The sequence below is a fragment of the Monodelphis domestica genome, chromosome 8, assembly GCF_027887165.1.
Source record: "Monodelphis domestica isolate mMonDom1 chromosome 8, mMonDom1.pri, whole genome shotgun sequence".
In the NCBI taxonomy this organism is placed as follows: domain Eukaryota; kingdom Metazoa; phylum Chordata; class Mammalia; order Didelphimorphia; family Didelphidae; genus Monodelphis; species Monodelphis domestica.
Genome location: NC_077234.1, coordinates 223,921,946 through 223,946,730, shown reverse-complemented (window position 1 = coordinate 223,946,730; position 24,785 = coordinate 223,921,946). Strand labels below are relative to the sequence as shown.

Sequence of the window (24,785 nt, the reverse complement as noted above, 5' to 3'; positions counted from 1 at the left end):
TTACACCTGCACAGGTATAAAATCTGAGAAATAGAAATTTTAGATCACTTGCTAGAATTGATATAAGTTTTCATAAGAAGAACTTGAAGATTTGCAATTCATGACTTCCAGTTTGGTTGACTTTCTACTAGGGCAGATTTTTTAGTTTGTGGCTTAGCAATTTTAAATCAAAAGTGTTACATTTACAGAGTGATCTCTCAGTGCTATAAGGAATATTCTCATCATGTGTTTGACACATTTTCTTGGTCCCAATATGGCTAAGGAAAGGTGAGTCATATAAAATTGGAAGAAAGGCCAGAATATTGACACATTAAAAACATATATCTTTCCTGCCTCCATAATTCCCTTTGCTTATTTATTTCAGTATTTCAAGAGATTTTATTTCATTGTTCTCTTCTTGTTCTCTTCTTCAAGTTTCCTCTTGACAGAGGTCATAATCTTCCTATGTTTCAGTTAGCATTTTCAGAAATTACTGAGACTAAAAAGATTTATCTGCAAGTGATTAACTGTCTAGATTATTGAATCTATTTTGAATTTAGCTAGAATGGTGTGCGGGGACAGCTAGGTGGTATGGGAGATAGAAAACTGGTCCTGGAGTCAGGAAGACTCATCTTTTTTATTTCAAATCTGACTGCAGATACTTAGCAATTGTATGACCCTGGACAAGTCATTTAACCTTGTTTGTCTCTATTTCCTCATCTGTACCATCAGCTGGAGAAGAAAAATGACAAACCATTCCAGTATCTTTGCCAAGAAAACCCCAAACGGGTTCCCCAAAAGTCAGGCACAACTAAAAAACAACTAAACAACAACAACCTAGTGTTCAGATAACAGACACAGTCCATTATTGAGCCTCTATCTGAAATAGGGATTAGAGAGTCTGGGTCACTAAAGTACCCCACTACTATAGAAGGGCAGGACTTTCTTGTAAGTTTCACATATTAATTAAAATAAATAGATCTCCCATTCCAAAGGCAGAAGAATCTAATTTTCTCATTATTTTGAATTCTTGTCAGGTCAGCTACATAAAGACAGGGGGCAAAGTTGTCATAAGCTATAACACAAAGAATAGTGCAATAGAGTTAAAAAGCATGGATATAAAGTCACTAGATTTGGGTTTGACGAAATGCCCTGCCAAGTATAGAGGAAAATCTGTTAGTATGAGTCAAAGAATCTAGATTCAAATTACACCTCCAATACTCTCTATGGGAATTTAAGTAAGCCACTTCATCACTCTGTGACTTGGTTTATTCATCAGCAAAATGAAGGTTCTGGTTCATTCTTCCCAGTTCTAAAGCCAGCCCAATTCTGGGCACCACAGTTTTAGAAGGGCATTAATTAGAGATATCTCACATCCCCAGGAAAGTAATTAATATGATGCAGGAACGCAAAGCCTTGCCATATGAGAGCAGCCTGAATGAGCTGGTGATATTTATCCTGGAGACATGCTGCCTCAATCTCCAACAGAGCTGCACTTACTGAATCTTCAACACATGGGAAATTTGAGAATGCTAAATTTGAGCTGTAGAAGGCTTTCCTTTCATAGTTCACAGTTTGTATATAGAAGGGAAAAAAAGGTACATTGATAAACATAATGGCATTCTATTTATATAAAGCTATAAGAACTTTTTACTAAATACATCAGTAAATTTTTTTTTCTAAATTTTAGCAAATTGGCACATTAATGCCCACATTTCAATGGGAAAAACTGTTTTTGGAAGCATAATCACACATTCAAGAGTATGTGTGTATGCACATATTTGTCATATGGTGTAGCTTGTAGTTTTCCACCCCCCCCCCAAACTAGCATCACATCATTTTCCCTTAGAATTAAATATGCTCATAAATGTTACTTTTTAAAAAAGCATTTGCATCTACCAGGAAAATAAATGCAATGGGAAAAAAATTTTAGCAGGCTGGAAGGTGGACACATTAATTTGCTTATTCAATGAATATTTATTGGCCACTTACTATAAGCAAAAAATACTTTGTAAGGGTTGGTATTGACAGGAGAGAGTTATAAAGATGTGTTCTCTGTGAGTTTATATTCTAAATTATAAAATTACAAATTTTATAAAACATGTTTCTATGGGCTTTATGAATGGCACAGAAATTACATAGTAGGAATGTAAAGAATCAGAGAATGATTGTTCACAGTTGGAATGATTAGAGAAGGAGCTAATCTTTGAGGGAAGAGTAGAATTTTGGTAGAAAAAGGCAAGATTGATTCAAATATTCCAAGAAGAAAGGGCAAAGAAGTATGGAGGTAGAAAAATAAAATACAGGTTTAGTAATTAAACCTGTTTCTCTAAAATTAAAAAAAATATATTTAAGAAGCTAATAGGAAAGAAAAATAGAAAAGTAAGATAACACCAATTTGTAGAGGGCACTGGAAAGCCAAGATTAGTAAATGGAATTTATTTTGCAGCCAATAGGGAGTCATTAATGGTTTTGATCAGGAATAACAAAATGCCCATTTAAAATTTAGTTTTAATTTAGTTTACAGGTTAATGCTTATAATCAGACTTTTCATTATGTAAGTCCAAGTGAAAAGGATAACTGAGAAATAGTTCTTTCAAGGCTCACAAATAGATTTTAATGTTTTACTCTGTCCTTCTGCATAGGATTCTTGCTATGAACATCTGTTCTCAAAATCGGTTGCTATTTTTGTTCTTTATAAATGTAACCACATGAAGTCAAGTCAATGTTAATGGCAGAAGCATATGCTAATAATTTTTGCATTTGATATTATTTGGGAATTTTCTACAAATTGGTCTCTTATTTTTCATCCTTTAGGTTTCCCCTCTAGAGAAACTGATTCAGACTTGGTACAAACTGCTTTAGAATGTTTGTGCTATGCATTCTTCAAAAATGGAGTTGTTGACCAAGATGTACGATTTTATATTCTTTTGGGAATTATCAAATAGTTTGTTCATTCTAGAGAAAATAATGTGGAATTTGCTCATTAAAGATGAGCCAATTATAAGTTTACTATCTGAAATAATAAGCAAATATAAGGGCCTATAATATTGATATCAATGCTCAGAAGGGGGAAAAGAGTGCCTCTTAAAATTATGAGTTTTAGGGGGCAGCTGTGTACCTCAGTGGATTGAGAGCCAGGCCCAGAGACTGGAGGTCCTAGGTTCAAATCTGACCTCAGACACTTCCCAGCTGTGTGACTCTGGGCAAGTCACTTAATCCCCATTGCCTAGCCCTTACCACTCTTGTGCCTTGGAACCAATACACAGTATTGATTCTAAGATGGAAGGTAAGGGTTTTTAAAAAAACTATGAGTTTTTTAATTATTGGGAGAACAGTTATGTAAATTATATCAGCCTACAAAGTAGTAGGGTTTATTAATAAAGAAAAATGTAAAACTATTTAAAATATTGAATCATTTGTTTGGAGGAGTTAACAAAACACTGCCTTTTTGCCTACTCTATTAAGTGATGCAAGGTTTGGGTAAATATCACTGCTGATAATCTCTTTCTTAGTCAAAATCCTTCTTAATGCTTTCAAGGACATTGGAAAAAACTAAGAATAGAGGGGAAAATGTTTTAAGTGACAAGCTATGCTTTTGTTATTCATTCATCTTCTATAACTGAAATATTTTTTCCATGTAACTAAAAGGGATATTTGGCAGGTACAAAAGGGCAAAGAATACTTGATGGCAACCTAAGAGAAACATCCAAGAAGTTGGCAACTTTTACCCCTCCTATGAAATAAAGTAAGAAACTTGCCAACGTCTGATGACAGCCCTTAAATCTATATCTTCCAATAAACTATCGGAAAGCTTTAATGATTTCTTTTTCAACAAAGGTACCTATTGGCCTTTGAAAGCAGTGTTACTGTAATGAGGTAACATTTGCCAGACTAGAGGATCATAATAAGAAGCTCATAAGAGATCTGGATCTTCCCAGGCCAACCAGTTTCTCTTGGAATCTGTGATTATCCACAGTTTTCTTTTGTTAATTTTTCATTTTGTTTTCAAGTCAGAAAATAATGTCCTTTATATGGAAGAAAAGCAAGCGTTATAAAGATTTCCCTACATATGCAGACAGTACTTATTTAGAATGAAAAAATAAAATAATATTCTCTGCTACTATAGAAATAATCAGCTAACCATTTAATTTCATTACTTGAAATAGGCATTTCCCTTTCTATTCTTCCACTATCACCACTATGGTATACACCTTCATCATCACTTACCTAGACAATTAAAATTGTTCCTAATTCAGACTTCCTATCTCTGTCTCCTCCCTAAATCAAGTTGGTTCACCTTATGCAGGGATTCTGTTGTGTGACCCTTCTGTTCAAAACCCTTCAATGGCTCCTTACTACCTTCTTAGTAAGTTCAAAATCAACTGAGCCACCTAGGGACCTCAGCAACTTGGAGCCACTTAAATATCCCCTAAGGCACATGTAAAATATGTCCTAATCAAGCTGTATCTCACCTTTTTTATAAGTATTTGGATTTTCCCATTTCTATGCTTTGCTTACATTGTTCTTTCTTTTTATAATGTCCTCGCCTCTTCTCAGTCCTCTACTCTCACAGACCAGGTCAGGAGAGCAGTGACCTCACCCCTCCTTAGATCATACCACCTTGGGAGAACTGAAAATTGATAGATCCTCTGAACTAGCTCTGAAAATAACAGCATGAAAAACTTGAAGGTTGGGATATTTTGCCCCATCAATCCCAGGAGCAGAGACTAACTTAAACATAAAGATAAACAACAAGAAATAGACTGAAATACATGAGTAAACAACAACAAAGAGGGCGTGACCACAGAAAGTTACTATGGTAACGAGGAAGATCAAAATGCAAACTCAGAAGAAGACAATGAACTAAAAAACTACTATATCTAAAGCCTAAAAGCAAAAAATGTGATTTGGTCTCATGACCCACCTTCCCAAAAATTCCTGGGACAGCACAAAAAGAGTTTTAAAAAGAAGGGAAGTAGAGGGAGGCAGAGAAAGGGGAAGATGGGAAAAGGGAGAGAGAGAGAGAGAGAGAGAGAGAGAGAGAGAGAGAGAGAGAGAGAGAGAGAGAGAGAGAGAGAGAGAGAGAGAGAGAGAGAGAGAATCATTTCAACAACAGTTTCCCCAGTGACTTAACTTGATAAATGCTCTCTCTTTTCCTCTTATCCTTCCCTACCCAGAAAAAACCATTCAAACCCTAATCCACAAAGTGAAAGTCAGCTACTAGAATATGAAGCTTTTACAATAAAAAAAAAAAGGATTATGCTTATTTTTTTTTCTCAGTTGAGCTTTGTAAACCCATCCACTTCATCAAGAGAGATCTTGGATTGAATTAGTGGAACTTAATTTGGCTGAGGAACAAGGTAAGAAAGTGAGTTGAGGTTACAAAGATCTTTCAAGGTCTTTATTATTGTTATTGAGTAAATGGGTGCTTTTCTGGTAAGGAGATTAAGTAGCTTGATTCTTCTTTGAGTTATCATAAAACATCAGCTTTGAAAAAAAATCCAGCTCACAGAAATGTAGGTACCTAAACATTAACTACTCTTAGTTATTTCTTATGGTGAGAGTGGAATCATGGGGAGTTTTCTAATAATTTTTTTTGATGTACATGCTAATTTCAACAAAACCTGACAAATGTAACAAATGTAATGACAAATGTAATGTTATAATGCAGTGCTGGTGGTATTCACATCGTATCATTGATCAATGATGCATATAGCACTGGAAAATTAAGTCCCAGAGAGATTTAAAATATGTCTAGATAAATATGCCTATCGTATCCACTAGTATGTTTTATGGATCATATGCTGGATAAAGTACAAAAGGTAGCCTTAAATTATCTGTAAAGTATTTGGATCTTCAGAGTTATACTCATACAGAGGATCTTTAAAAGAGAAGAATAACTTTATAAATATAGATCTGGGATATTACTTTTAGTCATAATCTTGAGTAGAGGTGTCAAACACACTACACTCCCACAACATTCCTGAAAGTAGTCCAAACCCTAAAAATAATAATAATATCTAACATTTATATAAAACTTCCTATATGCCAGGTACCATGTTAAATATATTTCAATTATTATTTCATTTGATCCTCATAACAACTCTAGGAGGTAGATGCTGTTATTTCCCCATTTTAAGGATGAGAAAATAAGTGGTTTGCTCAAGGATCACATAGCTATACAATATCTAAGACTGTATTTGAACTGGGGTATTCTTGACTCCAGGACCAGAATTCTATCTAATTCTCTCTAACACCACCTAACTAACCTATGTAATTAGGAAATATTTAACACAATAAATAAAAATTCAAACATGGAAAACATTTTAAAAGTAAGTCAATATTTAGTCACAGAAGTGTATAGATTAGTGGATCCATTTCTATTCAAGCTTAACACACTAATCTAGAAACTTAATATATAGACATTGACTACACATAGGAAGTGCTTACTAAATGTTTGTTTACCTTAATTGAATTACTTAGATTTCAAAATAAGAAGATATGGACACATGACACAAAATTCCACCTACCTATATCCACACAGGATAACGATAACTACAAGTCCTCATAGGAAAATCAAGTTATACAAGTTTGGGACATTGCAGATGTCAATGTGGAAAAAAATATAATCATTGTGAACAATATATACAATGTCTGCAATACTGTAAAGGAAAACATGCCTGAGTCACCTGAATTCAGATTAATTGCAATGACTAATCTTGATCTGGTAGAAAAGATGTTGAAACATTTATCTACAGAAGTGGAAGACTCTAGGATAAAATTCTCCTTACATTATGCAATAATTTGTATGGACTGGTTTTACATGAGTATTTTCTCTTTTTTTGATGGAGGCAGGGTGTGACATCATTAACTCCCTCACCCTCCTTATCTCCTTACATTATGAAATAACTCTGATGTAAAAACAAAAGGAATTATAAAAAAAAATGTGGTCAGGATTAGATGTCTTATGCAATATAGCCTAGCTAAATTTCCATAAAATCAGACTACCAGGACTTTCAAATATAGGAGAATATTATTAATTTGAACTTTTGCACCTTCCTCTTAAAACAGACAAAACAAAACTTCCCCACAGACTACATAACGACTGTCTAACTGGCCTCTAGAGTAGTCTTGAGAAGGTGGTCATCTAATTCTGTAAATAATGCTATATACTTCTATATTTAGAGGTTTCGTGGACTACAAATGTGTGGAAACATAATAATATGAAAAAGATTGACAATATTAATCACACTGTTTGCAGAGTTTGATCAAGAGTACTCTTTTTCTTCTTGTGTTTTGTAGGAAAAGGGTGCTTGACAAAAATATTGTCTTAAGGTTAAAATCATGTGTCAGAGCTGGAGTTGCTTCTGACCAAAATATATGAATGAGCCTTTACTTGTTGTTTTGGAGAAGGAAAAGTTTATCTCCAGTGCAATTTTGTGATAATATTTATACTCCTATTGAATGTTTTTTTTTTTAATTTCATTATAATCTCAGAATGTTAGCAGAAGGAGGAGTCTTAGAAGTTATTTAACTCAGAAGCATCAAACTTAAATAGAAATGGATCCCTGCAGGGCATGGATTAACTTAGAAAACTATAAATTAAAATCCTTTAGGTTGTATCAAATTTTTATTTATTTTGTTATACATTTCCCAATTACATCCTATTCTGGCTCAGGTCTGCAATCAGGAGTTTTGAGAGTTGTTTGTGCCCTTTGGAGTTTGACTCAATTGATTAGCTAATTCAATTCTCTTATTTTACATATAAGGAAAAGGAAACTGGGAGATTTATATTAAGAATTATGTTAACAGTAGCATCAGAGCTAGAACTTGGGCTTCCCTTCTGCAGAATTCTTTGTATTCTTTCCCACTGTTGGTTCCTGAAGCTGTCATTATAATATTGTGACCTGCATGATTCTTTTAATGGAAAGAAATGCTTTTGGAATGAGCAAAAGAAATCGGCAAGAGGGACCCAAGTCGTCTTGGGGTTTACTATAAGATAAGCATACAAGCATAATGAGTGAAAAAGCAGATTTTGAAGGATCATTTCAACAATAAGGTTCTCACCTTTATAAATTCCATTACTTCCTCCATGGATGTCTCCCTTGTCGGTCACCTCCTCGATGTGAGCTCCTTGGTCAGAGGTAAAGTACACAAGTGTCTTATTTGTCAATTTCTTCTTATCTAGAGCTTTTAAGATCTGCCCTAAAGGAAGAAAATACCCTCAGGTTTAAAACAGTTCATTCCACACAAAAGGAACAGGCATGTCTGCCCTTATTAATTTGTCAGCTAATTTACCAGGAAGAAAAGAAAAAGCATTTTTATGTAGAGCAACGGGCACCATGCTGATCACATTAGGAGACTAACATGTGGAGCTAGAGGCAATCAAGAGGGTTGTTTGATTGCTCTAGGGTTTCCTGGAGTATTGAACAAGATTTGCAGTCATCAGACCCAAGAGTTTAAAAGTCTGTTCAATGCAATTGTTTGAACTTCACTGACAAGAACCTCAGAATGGTTTTGCAAAGGATCAAAAAAAAACAAAACAACTATTGGTTTCATAGCTTATATAATGTTACTGAAAGACATGCTAGATGATAGAATTAGTGCTGTAGATAGCTAACCTATGGAATTATGTGCCACCAAGGTAAAAACAAGAATGAAGGAACCAAAGAAAAACATTAAATTATTAAATAGTTTTTGAAAAGGTTCAGTCTTATTTTTTTTATCTTGTGTCATCAAATGTGGTTCCCATTTTGCAACAATCTAAAGTAGAATTTCTCATCTGTTCTCAGTTTTCATATATATATATTTCCCTCATTTCAGAAACTTCCTGCAGTCACTGATAACTTTCCCTCTTTATTCCTCTTGCTCATCAGATATAATTATAACATCTGGGGAGCAGGAGGAGAGAAAAACTAAGCACTGTGGTGGCAACTGCTCCTGCAGGTGCTTCAGTCACAGCTACTGAAAACCCCAAAACGACAGTTCTTTCCACCAAAGTCGTAGGCACTATTCAGTAGGTCACTATTAGAAAATGACATGTTTTTTTCAGTAGAAATGGCATTAAAGAAAAAACATTAGTGCATCTGCTTTGCCTCTTTATTCTGCAGACCTATCTGCTTAACGTGTAAATGAAATCTTTTATCTGTTATTGCCTCACCTGTAAGAATGAGAACTCCTTGAGAGAAAGGGCTGTCTTATATTTCAATCTGTATCCTCAGCTTTGCATATGGTCATGTGCTTAATAAATGCTTTTTTATTTCATTTTTAATAAAACACCTCCACACAACAGTGTACATCTTTGCTCAGAAAGATCTGGCAATGCAGATAGGGTGCTAAGTCAACATATAATAATTTAAGAATGATTCAATGTGGTTGATTTTAGGGGAAATTGTCATTTTTCTTGTGTGTGTACAATTTCTACAATAATTCAGTCATTTGTAGGATGCCCTGTCTAAGACAAATCCAACAAATGGATATTTGGTGAGCCTGCTTCCAGAAGTTTGTGATGATGCAAAACAGAAGGTTCCCAGCTCTGGTGGTCACTAATAGTAAAGTGATAGAGAGGAGACTCAAACCCAAGACCTCTGATTATGCATCCAGCTCCTTTTTCACTGGATCAAGCTGGCAAAGTCCTTAAAGGCCATAGTGTAGACAAAGTATTTCGTTTTAAGGTCTTCCCTAACACTATGATGTGTTCAGATAAAGTAAGAGAGGGCAGACAGAATATTATCTCTTCCAAAAGAGTATCCTCGATTTTTAAAAAATTTATAGTTGTCAGATAAAGGCATCTTTCCCCCCTGTGAAGAAGTATCACAACAACAACAACAAAAGACAAACCAAACATTTCCACTTATTAGCAAATACAGTGAAATTTCCTCACATGTAGGGATAGAGACTGCGACTGGACTATAGAGGGAATTACCAGATTATAAAATTCCTTCTTACCAATGCAGATGATGACATTTAACAAAATGTTAAGCATATAAATAAACATCATTGTGTACGTACAGAACTGCAAGATGTGACAATTGGCAGGCATTATAAAGGTGTGGCTAGTGTAGTAATTGACATTAAGGGGTATCATGCTTTACTGTTAGATGAAAGACATGTGCAGATTGTATGCAAAGGGTTATCTGGCACCATCTCCAATTAAAGCCTTATTCCTTTGAAAATGGCAATTAGTTGTAATGCAAGAAGCGCTAGCAAATTTCCACAATCTCAGATATTTCTTTTCTGAAACAAAATGTTCTTTTTCTCACCCTTTGGCTAATGCCTACTTCTTAGTTAAAAGCATGCAGGATATGGTGGGTAATTCAGTAGCATGTTTTTAATCATAATTTTATTGTCATTAGTGTTTTTCAAGGGCATACAACCATGCACCTCCAATTCAGAAAACAAATCACCTTTCATATTTTCGGAAGTACCATGGCTCAAACTACACTCTGCACAGGGACTAAAAAAAAAAAAGAAAAAATAGAAAAGTTTGCTTTCAAACGCAGTTTCGATTTTTATCCCACATAACCGTCCCATTTTACTACTCTACTTGTTCCAAGTAAGTGTTTCTTTCCTGTACACGTTAAAAAATTCTCTAGGCCATTTTAAAAAATCCCCAAACTGCATTTTAATCTGGATTTATGACAACTATTTATCCTACTGCAAGTTGCTATGACCTTCTCTGTATCTTAACATTCTAGATTTTTCTCATGAATTCTACAGTATATTTAATAATAGGATATTTATTTTTCTTGCTTTTATCCAGCTTTCTTAGTGTTTGCCCAAATCAAATGACCAATGTCATGGTAGCTAGAAGGTTAAATCTTTTAAGAATGAAGAAAGCAGGATGGTGGTGGTGCTGGTGAAAAGCAGATTGACCTGTAGAGATTTTGAAATATCTATGCTAGTTTCAATGTTTTCTAGTAGGAAACTACAGTCTAATTATTTTTCCTAAACCTTTTACATCTCTGGGAATATAAAAATGAAGAAAGAATAAATGGCACTGACACAAAAGGAACCAAACATCAGTGAGAAGTCCTAGAAATTCAAAGCAGCATTATACTCTCCAGTCTAAGGTTTTAGCTTAAAAGTGTGGTGAACTAAGTCATTCAATACATATGTGAAGTAAAGACTATTACCAGGAACCAAAATTATCATATTGAGCAAGCACTGGTTATGTCAAGAATATACAATGAGTGTAAAGAATGACAGAAAATGACCATAAAACAGAGATGTTAAACTTGGGATCGATCCATAGGCAGCAAGAATTCACAAAAATCCTGTGTTCCAAATCAGATCAAAATGTAATTGGGAAATGTTTATCAAAACAAATGAAACTGCAATACAACATAGATAATGTTATTTTGTGGTTTTTGAAGTCAATATATAGCTAGCAGGGATCCATTTCTATTTGAAATTGATGTTGCTGCTCTAGTGAATTGCATGCTATTTAGGGAGAGAATGTGGAAAAAGCTGAAGTCTGGGAGGTATCGTGAAGATAGAAAAAAGGATGGGGGAAATTTTATGAACTGGAAGTCTCACACTTCTGAATGAAAAGGACATTTTATCTATATTCTACACTAAAACTTGCTTCTCATAGTTTCCTTTTTAATATTCACTGTGGAAAGCTAAGATGTAGGGAAGGCTGGGGTAAAAGTGGCTATCACCCAAAGAATCCTTGGTTTCACTTAGAAAAATAAAACTGACCTGAAGAGCTCACATCTTTAGAGCAATTTAAGTTTTACAAAGCACTTTACACACATTATCTCATTTGGTCCACACAGAAACAAACCCTGAGGGAGGTGCTATTGTTACTCTCATTCACAGACTGAAGAAACTAGGGTCATAAATGTGAAGTGATCTGCCCAAAATCATACCATGTGGATATACAAGTGGACAGAGTGCTGGGCCTTTGTGTGGCCCTAGGAAAGTCATTTAACTTCTATTTGCCTGTTTCTTCAGCCTCCCAGAGTTTTTGTAAGAATCAAATGAGATATTTGTAATGCACTTAGCATAATACCTAACATGTAGAAATGCTTATTTCCTTTTTTCTTTCCATCCTTACTTTCTCTCCTCTCCCTCCCTTCTTTCTTTTCCCTTACTTCTTGCTTTTCTTTCATCCTTTCTTCATTCCATACTTCCTCTTCTGCTTATTCCTTCTCTCCTTCCCTTCCTTCATTTTACTTCCCTCCCTCCCTTCCTTCCTTCCTTCTTCCTTCTTCCATCCCTTCTTCCCTCCCTTCTTTTCTTCCTTCTTGGTCTTCCTGAATTCTAAGTACAGGGCTTTGTTCACTATGTCATGTTATCTAATATGTTCAAAGAAACTAGCTAACATTCCACAAAAAGAACATAGAGAGTTTTGTCTATAGGACTGACAGTACGAGAGTCCTAGAGTGCTTTTAGCGATTTCTAATGGGAAAGATAAAATCTGGGCCTCTTACCTGCTCAGATCCTCTTGCTATCAGTTAGGCTTCCTAAGCTTGGACAGCATTTATAACAATTGGAGCACATTAACCATTTAACTTTTCACAAGACTGATTCCATAAAGCCTCACTAAATCTCTCTTCTCAAGCTTCTGTAGGGAAATTTCCTTTGAGAATAATCTTTAGCGAATACTACCTTCTCGTTCTTAAAGCAATCTATTTAAAGCCTAAGAGATCTACAAATGTTGTTTTCCAGAAAGGTTCTCAAAGTATGATGATACCAATTTATACAGGATGATAGTCTTGTGCTCTTGATTACGAACTATGGAATGGCTTAAAAAGGAACTGTTGTGTTTCCGTAGCTTTCTTGTGTTGTTAAGCACAATACAACAAATAGAGGAAACAATGCCCTTTGAAAATATTCACTTATTTTAGGGGCCAAAACAAGTGAGACATTATCAAAAATGAAAAAAAAAAAAGTTAAAGCATTTGTGCCAGTTTAGCATGGTTTCCTAACCAAATTTTGAGAACCTTAAATGGTAATACTTTTAAGATTTGAGAATTTTGTTTGTATCTTCTCTTACAATATTTCTTGCCCTTTTACAATTGTACTTTGTATTCATTTTTGTGTGTGGTGTTTTCCAAATATTTAATAATAAAATATAGGAATCACATGATTATGAATGATCCATTTGTTTTATCTAAGTCAGGGCAGCTAACTGGTGAAATGGATTGAATGTTGAGCCTGGGATTGGGAAGAATCATCTACTTGAGTTCCAATCTGCATTAGACACTTACAAGCTTTGTAACCCTAGGTCAAGTCACTTAACTCTGAATCAGATTCCTCATCTGTAAAATGATTTGAAGAAGGAAATGGCAAACCACTCCAATATCCTTGCCAAGAAAGCCCCAAATGGGATCATGAAGAGTGGGGCACAACTGAGGAAAAGACAGCAACAAACGACCTAAATTGTGAATTTGGATTTTGAGGAGGTGACGTGTTGTTTTTTTTTCATCAGGACCTGATTTCACATGTATAGAGAAGTCCTGGCAAAGTGACTCTCTCTGCCAATCCAGCTTGACAACTTCTGTGACTTAGAACCTTAGAGAGTGACCTGGAGCACTAGTTTAAGTGACCTTCCTAGTGTCATCTGTTAGTATTTGTATCAGACACGAACGTTTATGATTTCACCTAAGACTACTTGGAACACCAATGCGGGCCACATGGACAACTCTTAAAGCTATTTAGAAGATAAAATGAACCCATTTATAGCGAGGTTGGGGTTCAAACAATCCAGACAAATGTTCTGAGGATTATGTGGGAGGAAGAATAACTGAGCCCATGATGGTGGCTCCTAAATAGCACAAAGCAGCCTCAAAGGGTCTAGGATAACAATTGTTTTATTGCTTTACAAAGACTTAGAAATATAATTTCCATCTTCACCTCAGAATCCAATTTAGTATCATACAAAAAAGCAAGTTTGATATTCCCTGTGAAGAAGCTATAAAACCAAAGACACAGTCTGGCTTCATTCAATTCTTCCACCTGAAAAAAAATGTTCAAAGCGTTCAACATTTTGATTTGGATTTTCTCCATTAATATGACACTTGAGAAAATTTATGAATCTGATATTTGGAACCAAGTGAGAAAGCTAAGAATAAAGTTGAGGCACTTGGAAAAAAAAAGTTCTAAGACAAAATGAAGCCTGAGACTGTGGTTTTCATTAGCATCTCAAGAGCTGAATGAGTCAGCAAGGTAGAGCTGTTTTTGTTTTGTCTCTTTCTTAGAAAAGCAAGCAGGAGGCTTTGGTATATAAAGCGGAGCCATGAGGTAATTTTTCCATTATGCTTATATCACACTTGGACCTGACTCCAGCTGAGAGGAAAATCATGATCTCTCCTCTAGCCTCAACTTTAACACATAGGCATCATGCACCAATCCCAGCCATACCTACTCTTATCTCACACAGTACAATTCCTGTTCTGCCGTCGCCATTCTCAGTGGCATCTCTGTAGTGAGCTTTCTGCTCACACACTGAGTGTTGGGGAGAAGGAATAATGACTGAATGTCAAGTAACCCAATAGCCTAGCCTTTTCCAGACAGTGAAGCTGACTTTCTGATTACTATTATTATTACTCTAATTGGGAAAAGGAAAACCCTAAATCTAGAGAAAAGCAGTGGATAGGAGCATTGGGCCTGGAAGACATGAGTTCAAATCTAGTCCCAGACACTTACTTAGTTGTGTGACTATGGGTAAATCACTTAGCTTTGCTTCAGTTTCCTCATCTTTAAAGGAAGAAACTGCAAATCTCTTCAATGTCTTTGCCAAGAAAACTTCAAATGGAGTTATGAAGAGTAGAAATGACTAAAACAACTAAGCAATAATGACAAAACCAGTTTAGTTATGACTATTAAGATGTTTATCCAAAATCAATAAATCAAAACTACGAGATTCTCTCTTAATTTAATTCTAACCCCAGCCAAGAGGAATCTTAGCATTTTTAGACAAGCTCAAATCTTGGTCTTTTCTGTGTCTCTGAATGACAAAACTAAAAACACTTTTCGAAACAAAACCAAAATGACCCCAGGAAAATGTGCCCAAACCCTAGCTTCCAACTACACTAGGCCATTGCTCTACTTGAAGAATATTAAGAAGCTATGAAGAGAGAAGAGTGAGTTCATCAGCAAATGATTATGCTGCTTGGCTAAGAGTAGCTGCCTTTATTGAAACTGGCTGAGGCACAACGGTCTTCTATACTAAGAAACAAGGAACAAAGAGGAGGAAAAGGAAAATCATAGTAATGAGGTTGCCTAAAGCACCACCCAGGCTCCAATTCTAGGGATTTGTTGGCCAGATTAGAGATATTTACATCTGCCCTTTTCTATCCTGTAGACGGTAACTTAGCTCCACAAGAACAACAACAACCAAAAAATCTCTAGTACATCCTTGTGCTGCCATAATATAACAAGCATTAACTGAAATATAAGAATAGAGGTGCCATGAGAATTTTCCCTTGGTAGATGTTGTATGGTACATAACGCCGGAGTGCAGGAACATAAGAAGACATCTAGAGGGAATGGGCTATTTTAAGGAGGTAATGGAGGTACCTACCTGCCCCTTGGGCATCCTTAAGAGTTGAATGAGTAGGTTGTTTTTTCCAGCACTATTCAGTGGAACTTGGAAACCCCTTGGGGGTGGTGAGCATCTGATTTTAATATTGGGGCTCTGGATATAATATCTGCACCAGATCAAAATCTCACAAAACATGTGGGCATGGTAAAAAACAAATATGTGTTTCAACAACGGATCTCATCACTTGTGGAAACCAGATCCCTACAGATTCACATGGCATACCACAAATCCTCAACTTCTATGTTGCTAGCTCACCCTTTTTGCTGGCAGTATGCAGACTCTGTTGATCCCACAAGATTTCCATATTTCTCAGCAGGAGAAGAAACAATACTTTAGTTCCTTCATGGCATTAAATACTTACTCCCTCTGTCACTGTCAACCACGTAATTCCATAATGCCACCATTTTTTTTGCTATTATGAGAGTCAAATGGAAAGCTGGGCCTGGAGCCAAGAAAATATAAGTTCGGATGTGGTCTCAGAAATTTCCTATCTATGTGACACTAGGAAAGGCACTCTGTTTGCCTCAGTTTTCTCAACTAAAAAACAAGAATAATAAAATCACCTATCTCTTCTTGGGATTGCAGCCAGCAGTGATGGTGGTAAGTGGGGATTTTAAAAATGGCTAAACAGCCATGGGCATGTGGCTTTAATTTTGTACCCTCTTTATTTCTTGATTTCTAATGATCATTTAATAAACCTCATAAAATGTAATATTTCATTATTAGAGATTATAATTTTAGATTTTGCAGTTTTATGAGGATCAAATGAGATAGCATTTGTAAGAAGTGCTTAGGACAATGCCCAAAACATGGTGGGGGCTATATAAATTTTAGCAGAGGGAAATAATGCTTCCATCCTTTCCCAGTGAAGCTTATCTCTTCCCTCTGAACTCTATTCTTAAGAATATGATTAATCACATCCATAAGTAAATGATTAATCTCATGTTAGAAGCCCAAAGTTCCACAGCTGTACCTCTCAGGGCCTGAAACCTGCTTTCTGCCTCTCCTTCTGGAGCACTAGAACTGCTTGTCAAAAAAGAAAAACAACTTGAAAGTATGCCATGATTGTTGGACTTTTAGCAGCACTGCAATCAATAACCGATACTTATATTTCCCCTATTACCATCCTGAACCATTGAAGTTATCTTCACCAAATAGAATCTCAATGGTACACACAAAGTATTCCACCTTTGCCAGGAAGATATAGAATATGCTCTTCAGACCCTCTTTGAATAGTAAGAACGTATGTTGTGCCCTTTGAACTCTATAAGTCCCTTGTTCAAGCATTTATTAGTTGGAGGTGTTCTTAGAGCTCCTCTAATCCACCCCCCTCGTTTTACAGATGAATCGTAGTTTAAGTGGCTTGTCCAAGGTCACAGATGGGAAGGAACAAAGCTGGGATTGGAATCCATGCCTTTATTCTCCAACTGCAACAATGATACTCCATGATACTCCACTTGGATGATATTGTTCTAACAGCACCCATAGTCATGAAGTCCTGTTCTGTCTTAATCAGTACCACATTTCTGTGTGTAAATACAAAAGTGCAGCATCACTAGAGATGGCGCAGAATTTCTCACTTATCTGATAGGCCATCAAGAAATGAGAGCTGTAGAGAATGAATGCTGTCCTATCATTGATGGATACAAAGAAAATGCAAAACAAACGAGGGCTAGAGGACTTTGTGGAATTTTTTTTCAGGGATGCATCACGGGGTATTTTCCCAAAGACACAATAGGGGATCCCAAGGCATTCTTATGGGCAGACAGCTGCAAGCTCCAAACAAGGAGTTTAATACCACCCTGTTCCTAGCACACTCCAAACCCGAATGTCCATTCAGGATGGAAATATGTTTCCAAGGTAACTCCAGACTACCAGATACATTTACTAGCTGAGGGAACTTGAGCAAATTAATTAAATTATTTGCCTTTATTTTCTCAACTTTAAAATGGGGATAATAGTAATACCAGCCCCTCCTCCCCCCCAGAGTTGATGTGATGAAAAAGTAAGATATTTGTAAAGTGCTTTTCAAGCCTTAAACTATATAAACTATATAAATGTTAGCTATTAATAGCATTGTTACAGCTGGATTCACAAATTGTCAAACTACTATGATTTTATATCTAATATTCTTCTTCCACCCCAAAACACACAAGATTCAGCTGCAGCACTGCAAGGGAAGGGAACTGATGGACAATGAGAGTGGCAATGAGTGTGAAGGAACATAATTCTAAACATAATACAACAGATACAAAGCACTAGACTTGGTTGTTTCTAAATTCCATCTACAAAGTAAACTAAATTAAGCTAAATCAATACCAGATTTGGTAAATTCTATTTTTTAAAGATTCAACTACAAAATCAAATACCTTCCTAGAAGCCAGAGCCAATGAGCAGATATGTTACCCAGAAACCAGACCAGAACCACTTAAAATAATTCCAAACTCACCTCTACAAAGCAAAACAAAACAAACAAAAAAAAACACCACACACACATTTTGCTAGCTACTACATTCCCAGTTCTCCGCTCTTGTTATGTGACCATAATTCTCGGAGTGGATGATTATTTGGGGGAGACCTGTGGCCACTGACAGTCTCTAAGGCTACTAACTGGCTCTGATCATCAGTGGAGCTGCAACAAGTAGTTTGCATATATAATTCCAACAAGAACTAGACTGATCTGGTGATACTTTAAAAATCTTAACATGAAATCATTCTTGAAAAGTTTACTCCATAGGATAATGCATGACTGACATTGGTAGTAAATTAAGGAAAATACTAAGATTGAGAAGCTATGCATTGTACTAAATGTCAGCTAGTCAATAAACATTTATTAAGTTCCTAATCTGCTTCAGACCCTGTTCTAAGTGCAAAGAGAAAGCCACACACATGCACACATGTTAGTATCTTCTGTCAAGAAGCTCACAGTCTAATGGAGGAGACAACAAGCAAACAACAATGTCCAAACAAGCTATATGAACTTCAAACTGGAAATAATCATCAGAGGGAAAGCAGTAGAATTAAGGGTGATCAGAAAAGACATCCTGTAGGAGGTAGGATTTTCACTGGGATTTGAAGGAAGCTACAGTGGAAATGACAAGGGAGAGATTTCCAGGCAGGGGGGACAGCCAGGGAAAATGCCCAGAGTAGGGATATCACTGAGTGATTTGTGAAGAAAAGAGCAAAAGGTCCAATTTCATCACTATAATTTTTCCTTCTTATTTATATGTATATGTTCATGTGACCATAGATTTAGAACCAGAAGGAAGACTAGACACCATTTAATCCAATCCCCTTCCTCCTACAGATGAAGAAACTGGGGGACAAATTAAGTGATTTTTTTCAAGGTCACTTGGGTAATAAGAAGTTGATTTACATGTCCTAGAAAGTCTGTTCCAATTTTTTTCTGTTGCTCACTTTTTCTATAATAATGTAGTTCTCCCAATTAAGGCAGTTTTGCCTTAACCACAGTGTTTTTATATGATTTATGACTATGTTCCTACATCTGCACATACCATCTGTGATGGTTTTATTGCTGTACCTAAGTGACTTTTCAGGTTAACAATACCTGAATTTAATTCTGCCACTTGAATTTTCAGGAAGAGATCTAAATAACCTGACTTGTTTTCATATCTATGGAAAATACTGAGGATTTCTTTTCAAAATTCTGGTGACATAGCACTGAAGCTTCAACATACTGTATTTTTGAACAAAAGAGTTGATTTCTGCTTGTGTATGAAACAAAACTTAATTCATATAAAGAAAGTGTGTCTTCACAGGAGCAACACAGGATTAATGTGCTTATTGGAAAATAAAACACCCTCAGGATTCATCTGTGGTAAGTAGGCTCTGTTCCCCATTTAAAACAGGCAACATAGAGATTTCCAAAAAGAACATGTTTTAGAGTGAGTAATAATATCCAGTCCAGCCATGATTAATGATTCTCGTCTAATTCTGATTCTGATTCTAACCTAATATGAACTCCACTATCATATTTTATGGAGCTGAATTCTTGTTAATAATTATTTAACATTATAAATGTAATCCTCTGATATTTGATATCATCAACTGAATTCAACTGCTGGAGGGTGGCAAAGTATTGTGTCATAATATAGTTACTATCTAAAACAAACAAAAATATTCCTTTGAGATACTAAATTCAGTGTCCTAAAAATGCAAATCCTTAAAAGCTGAAAACTGAGAATTCAGAGTGCCTGGAAAAATTTGTTATAAGAATGTAATAGAATATTAATATGCAGTAAGAAATTATATCTATGAGGAATTCAGAGAAATGTGCTAAGATTTTTTTAACTGACACAGTAAAATAAACAGATCCAAACAAAAGATAACTATAATAACTACAATAATGGACATGAAAAAAAACACTAATGGAAATCAAACTGAGCATTTGAAAAGCTAAGAGACAATTAATAGATGGCCCATTGGATAGAGTGCTGGCCTGAAGGCAGGAAGACCTGAGCTCAAAATCAGCTTCAGATGTTTATTGTGGTGTGACTTTGGACAAGTCATTTAGCCTCTGTCTGGCTCAGTTTCCTTGTCTAAAAATGGGAATAATAGTACGTACTTCCCAAGATTGTTGTGAGGGTAAAATGAAATCATATTTATAAAATGCGTTGTAAATACTAGCTATTATAAAAGTCCCAAAAGACAGAATGAAAGAAACCTCTTTCCTCTTGGCAGAGAGCTGGTTCACCACTAGGGCAGAATATTGTATAATTTTCAGACAGTTATTGTATCAATCATTTTTGACTTTTTCTTTATTCCTGTGAGGGCTCAATTTGGAGAGAGAAGGGGAAAAGGAAATAGTCATAGAAATGACCATCATGTAAAAACAAAAGGCATTAAAAAAACTGATTTTTAAAAGAATCTTGGGGCAGCTAGGTAAGCAGAAGTGACTAGCCTCAGGACTAGAGTCAGGAGCATTGGGGTTAAAATCTGGTCTCAGATACTTCCTAGCTGTGTGACCCTGATCAAGTCACTGATTGCCTAGCCCTGATAATATTCTATTTTAAAGTCATTATTAAGAAAGTAAGGGTTAAAATACAAATCTTGTATATATTTGCAGATTATCTTCTCAATTAGAATATAAATTCCTTGAGGGCAGAGCCAGTAGTTGTTTTGTTTTGGCTTTTTTGCCTTTCTTATATACCTATAACTTAGTTCAGTGCCTGATACCTAGGAAATATTTAATAAATGCCTGTTGATTTGACCTGACACAGTTATAAGAAGCTCCTTTACCTTTTATTTTGGAGAACATTTTCCTCCTAACGAATGTTTCTGGCCTAGATTCCATGTCAGTTTTCATAGTTTGGAGAACTGAAGAATACACAAGTGAAATTTTCATTTTCCTTTGTTGGCATCTTGTGTATTAATCATAGTCTAAAACATTCTTATCATGGATAAATTAAAACCTGAATACACACAAACATTTACTTTACTTCCAAGAACCTCTGTATTGAATTTCTTTTCCCCTTTCTCAACTTGACCTTCAGTTTGCCTGTCTACAGCTTCTCTGGCATCCCTGAATAACCTGGAGATAATGTGTTTATTTCATGTAGGTTAAGGCTGCTAGACACTCAAAAGAACTACGCGCTTGTCAGTAGCAGAAGAGACAAGCTGTGAATGAAGCTCTTCCTCAACTGTTAATGCCTACAAGGATGGAGTCTGACCATGCTGTCCCCTCTGGGGAGTGCTGCCATGATGAAAGTAAATTCTGCTCTGTCTCCAAAGGTGACATCTTGAATTTAAGTAGATGTAGCAAGAGAAATGTAAACAGTAGAGATTTCTGTTGATTCTGGTATCATAGATGTTTTTCCTTCCCAATTTCCCCACTCAACTGAGAAAAAGACTTTCATATATTAAACAAATAGTCTTAATATGATTTTTCCCAAAAGAAATCAAATGTATTTATTAAGCTGTCTTGATAAATTATAAATGAACAAAAAAAAGTAGAATCAGAAAAACAAAATTGTCATGACTGATTCTCACAGTGGAACATAACTGGGTTATTACTTGAAAGGTAAATCTATACTCTTACTCTCTACATTGGAAAGACTTGTTAAATAAAATACTATTAGTATTAAGTGGAAACATTACAGAAAATGTAGGTTTATCAAAAATCCCTATATCTTAGCATTTCTTCCCAGATTGCTCAACCACAAGAGTATTTTATATGGAAATATAAAAAGTTTCATTCTAGGGGAAGGTGTATTATAAATAATCTCTACAATACATGTTTTATCTCCCTCTCCTCTCCTTTCTCACCAAGAAGTTCATAGTTGAATATTTATATACTCATCCAAGGTATAGTTTGCTTTTGAGTAAAACTGAGACAAATTTAAACTTAAATATCTTTTATTTCATATGGCAATAGACTTCAATGGCTAGAAGAAACCTGAATGTTCATATCTTAATAACACTTAAATAGAAAATAATGCTATTATTATTATCATTATAACTATTCTTATTTGAAAGAGTTGAGTTTCAGAAAAGAAAATCCTTCTCTTAGTGGTAGAGTTGAGATGAGAGGTCTCCAGAATTCTTGGTCCAGAGCTCTTCAGTTATGTGACATGGTCCCTCCATTGGCCAGACAGATTTAGTTTAATCTTGGTACCTTTTCTATTATCTTTTTTTAAAACTCTTACCTTCTGTCTGTTTGAGAGTCAATACTGTGTATTGTCTCTAAGGCAGAAGAGTGGTAAGGGCTAGGCAATGGGGGTTAAGTGACTTGCCCAAGGTCACACAGATGGGAAGTGTCTGAAGTAAGATTTGAGCCTAGGACCTCCTGTCTCTAGGCCTGGCTCTCAATCCACTGAGCTGCTCCCCTTTTTCTATTATCTTAAATAATAAACACTACTCAAAAATATGCTTCAAAAAACAGACTTTAGTGTAGGATGAAATATCCTCTTTCTCTGCTAAGATGTTTGACACTGCAAATCTGTTTATCTATCTACTCCACATTCTTGTGCTTGCCATATGCAAAGAACTGTGCTATCATGCTGTCTATTCCTGGCATGTAACCTTTAATAGGTCCCTCTTGCCTCTTACTATACATTTTAACAAAGGCCAATTAAAAACCTTTTCTACTCACACAATCTCAGAATCTGACATCTGAAGGGCCCACATAGTCCCTTGAGAACCAAGATGCATCATGCATGGCAAAATACATAGCAAGGGGGCCTCACAATTAAAAAACCTAGGTTCAAAGTCCTGCCATTGAAGCATCCTGGCTTTGTAAGACTGGGCAATACTTGGGTGTTCTATGAAACTCTAAGAATATATGTTATAGAGAATAATTATAATAGTTTCTATTTAAATAGAAATATTTAAATTTCTATTTTAATAAATAAAATGAAAAGAAATATTTAAATTAAATTTAAATTAAATTAAATATTTAAATAGAAACTATTATAATTATTCTCTATAACATATATTCTTAGAGTTTCTTCATCCAAATATAACAATTTATCCAAAATTCCTGAGATAAAAGTTATTAGTATCTTTTTCGCAGATGAGGAAACTGAGGCTGAGAGGTTAAATGACTTCTCTAAGACTGCACAGCTACCAAGTCTTTCTTTCTATTCACTTTGCTTTTTGTCAGTGTTAGTGGAGAGAATTTCCTCATCCAAAAGCTTCCTCTACCAAGGAAATTATAGGTCTAGTCCCTATCTCCATATTTAAGAACAGGAGGAATATTGCATAGTCCAAGTTCATACATTTATTCACTCAAAATTCTTTTGTTTGCCACACCATAAGACCCTGCTGTTGTGTTCATTCTATTCCTGCTATGAGACCCTAGTTGGGTCCCCTGACTGCTTGCTGGCAATTATCTTAATCTTTTAACTAACATCTACTGCACAGTTTGACAAAAGCTGACTGAAATCATCTCCATTCAGAGATCTGCAGAATCTCATGAGTTCGAAGGAGCCTCACAGCAACTCCTAACAAGGACTTCCTTGTCACAGCAGCCCCAGTGAGAGCGTTTGTCCCCACTGACCTCTAATTATGAAGTATCCACTATCTCTTGAGGCTGGCCCTTTCATTTTTAGATAGCTCTAATTGACAAAAAAGGTTTTTTTTTTTTCAGTTTTATCTTACTAATGTTAAATACCTGCCTCTTTCTCTTGAGAGGCAGAGTTGGTGAAATGAAAATAACACAGAGTTGAAATATAACATATAGTTAAATAATATAGAACATAACTGAAAAATAACAAATAATAGAAAATAACATATGGCGAAATGAAAATAACACCATGCTGAATCTGGTGTCATTGGATCTAAGTTCAAATTCTAACTCTGCCATTTATTCCCTATGTGACTGTGAGGAAGTCATTTAACTTTTCTGGACTTTAGTTTCTTCATCTGTAAAAAAGGATCTTTTATGTGACAAGCATTGTGCCAAGCACTTTATAAACATGATCTCATTTGATCTTCACAACCAAAGTAGATGCTATTATTATCCCCATTTTACTGTTGAAGAAACTGAGGCAAACAGAGGTTAAGTGGCTTCCTTGAGGTCATTCAGCTAGTAAGGGTGTAGAACTAAATTTGAACTCAGATCTTCTTGATTCCAGACCCAATGCTTGTCCACTCACCACCTATCTGCTTCCATCCAATAGATTGATTGGCTGGTCTTTTAGCTAGAAATCTACGATCCTGTAAGAAGCTCAAGTGTATTCAGAATAGGGTAACCAGGCTGTCGACCAAATGGGAGATGATGCCATATAAAAACTAGCTGAAGATATTGGGTATGTATTACCTAGGGAAGATTTAGGGGTATGATAACTGTTTTCAAGCATTGGAAAGGTTGCCAAGTAGAAGGGGAATTAGGTTTGTGGTAACAAAGTGAAAAATTAGAAGCATTATACAAAAGCTAGACAGAGGCAGATTCTGGCTCCACATAATTAAAAACTTTCTAATAAGTATAAATATTAAAAAGAAGAATTGGTATCCTCAGAAAGTAATAATTTGTACCTCTACGAAGTTCTTCAAAGGAGAGGACATCACAGAGGGGATTCCTCTTAGGGGAGGGATTAGATGCATCTTTGTGGTTCCTTCCAAGTCGAAGTGTGGAATTCTATTGTTTGAGCATTTGTGGGATTGAAAAACTGATCACTTTCAACCCTCCAAACTTTGCAAGGTTGGATGTAGAAAGGCAGACAAGGTTCGAATTTATTCTTATCCACTCAACATTCTTTTGTCTGCTGCACAATAATAAGAATCCTGCCAT

General features: G+C 35.6%; 1 protein-coding gene across 4 annotated transcripts in view; it reads right to left on the bottom strand.

Annotated features, from left to right (window-relative positions):
- Positions 1-24,785, bottom strand: part of STS (steroid sulfatase) — a 180,137-nt gene that overhangs the window by 41,831 nt on the left and 113,521 nt on the right. For all 4 annotated transcript variants that reach the window (XM_007500950.3, XM_056807753.1, XM_056807754.1 and 1 more), the window contains exon 7: positions 8,050-8,187. In XM_007500950.3, coding sequence (XP_007501012.1) covers positions 8,050-8,187 — 138 coding nt within the window. The remainder of the gene's footprint in view (positions 1-8,049; positions 8,188-24,785) is intronic.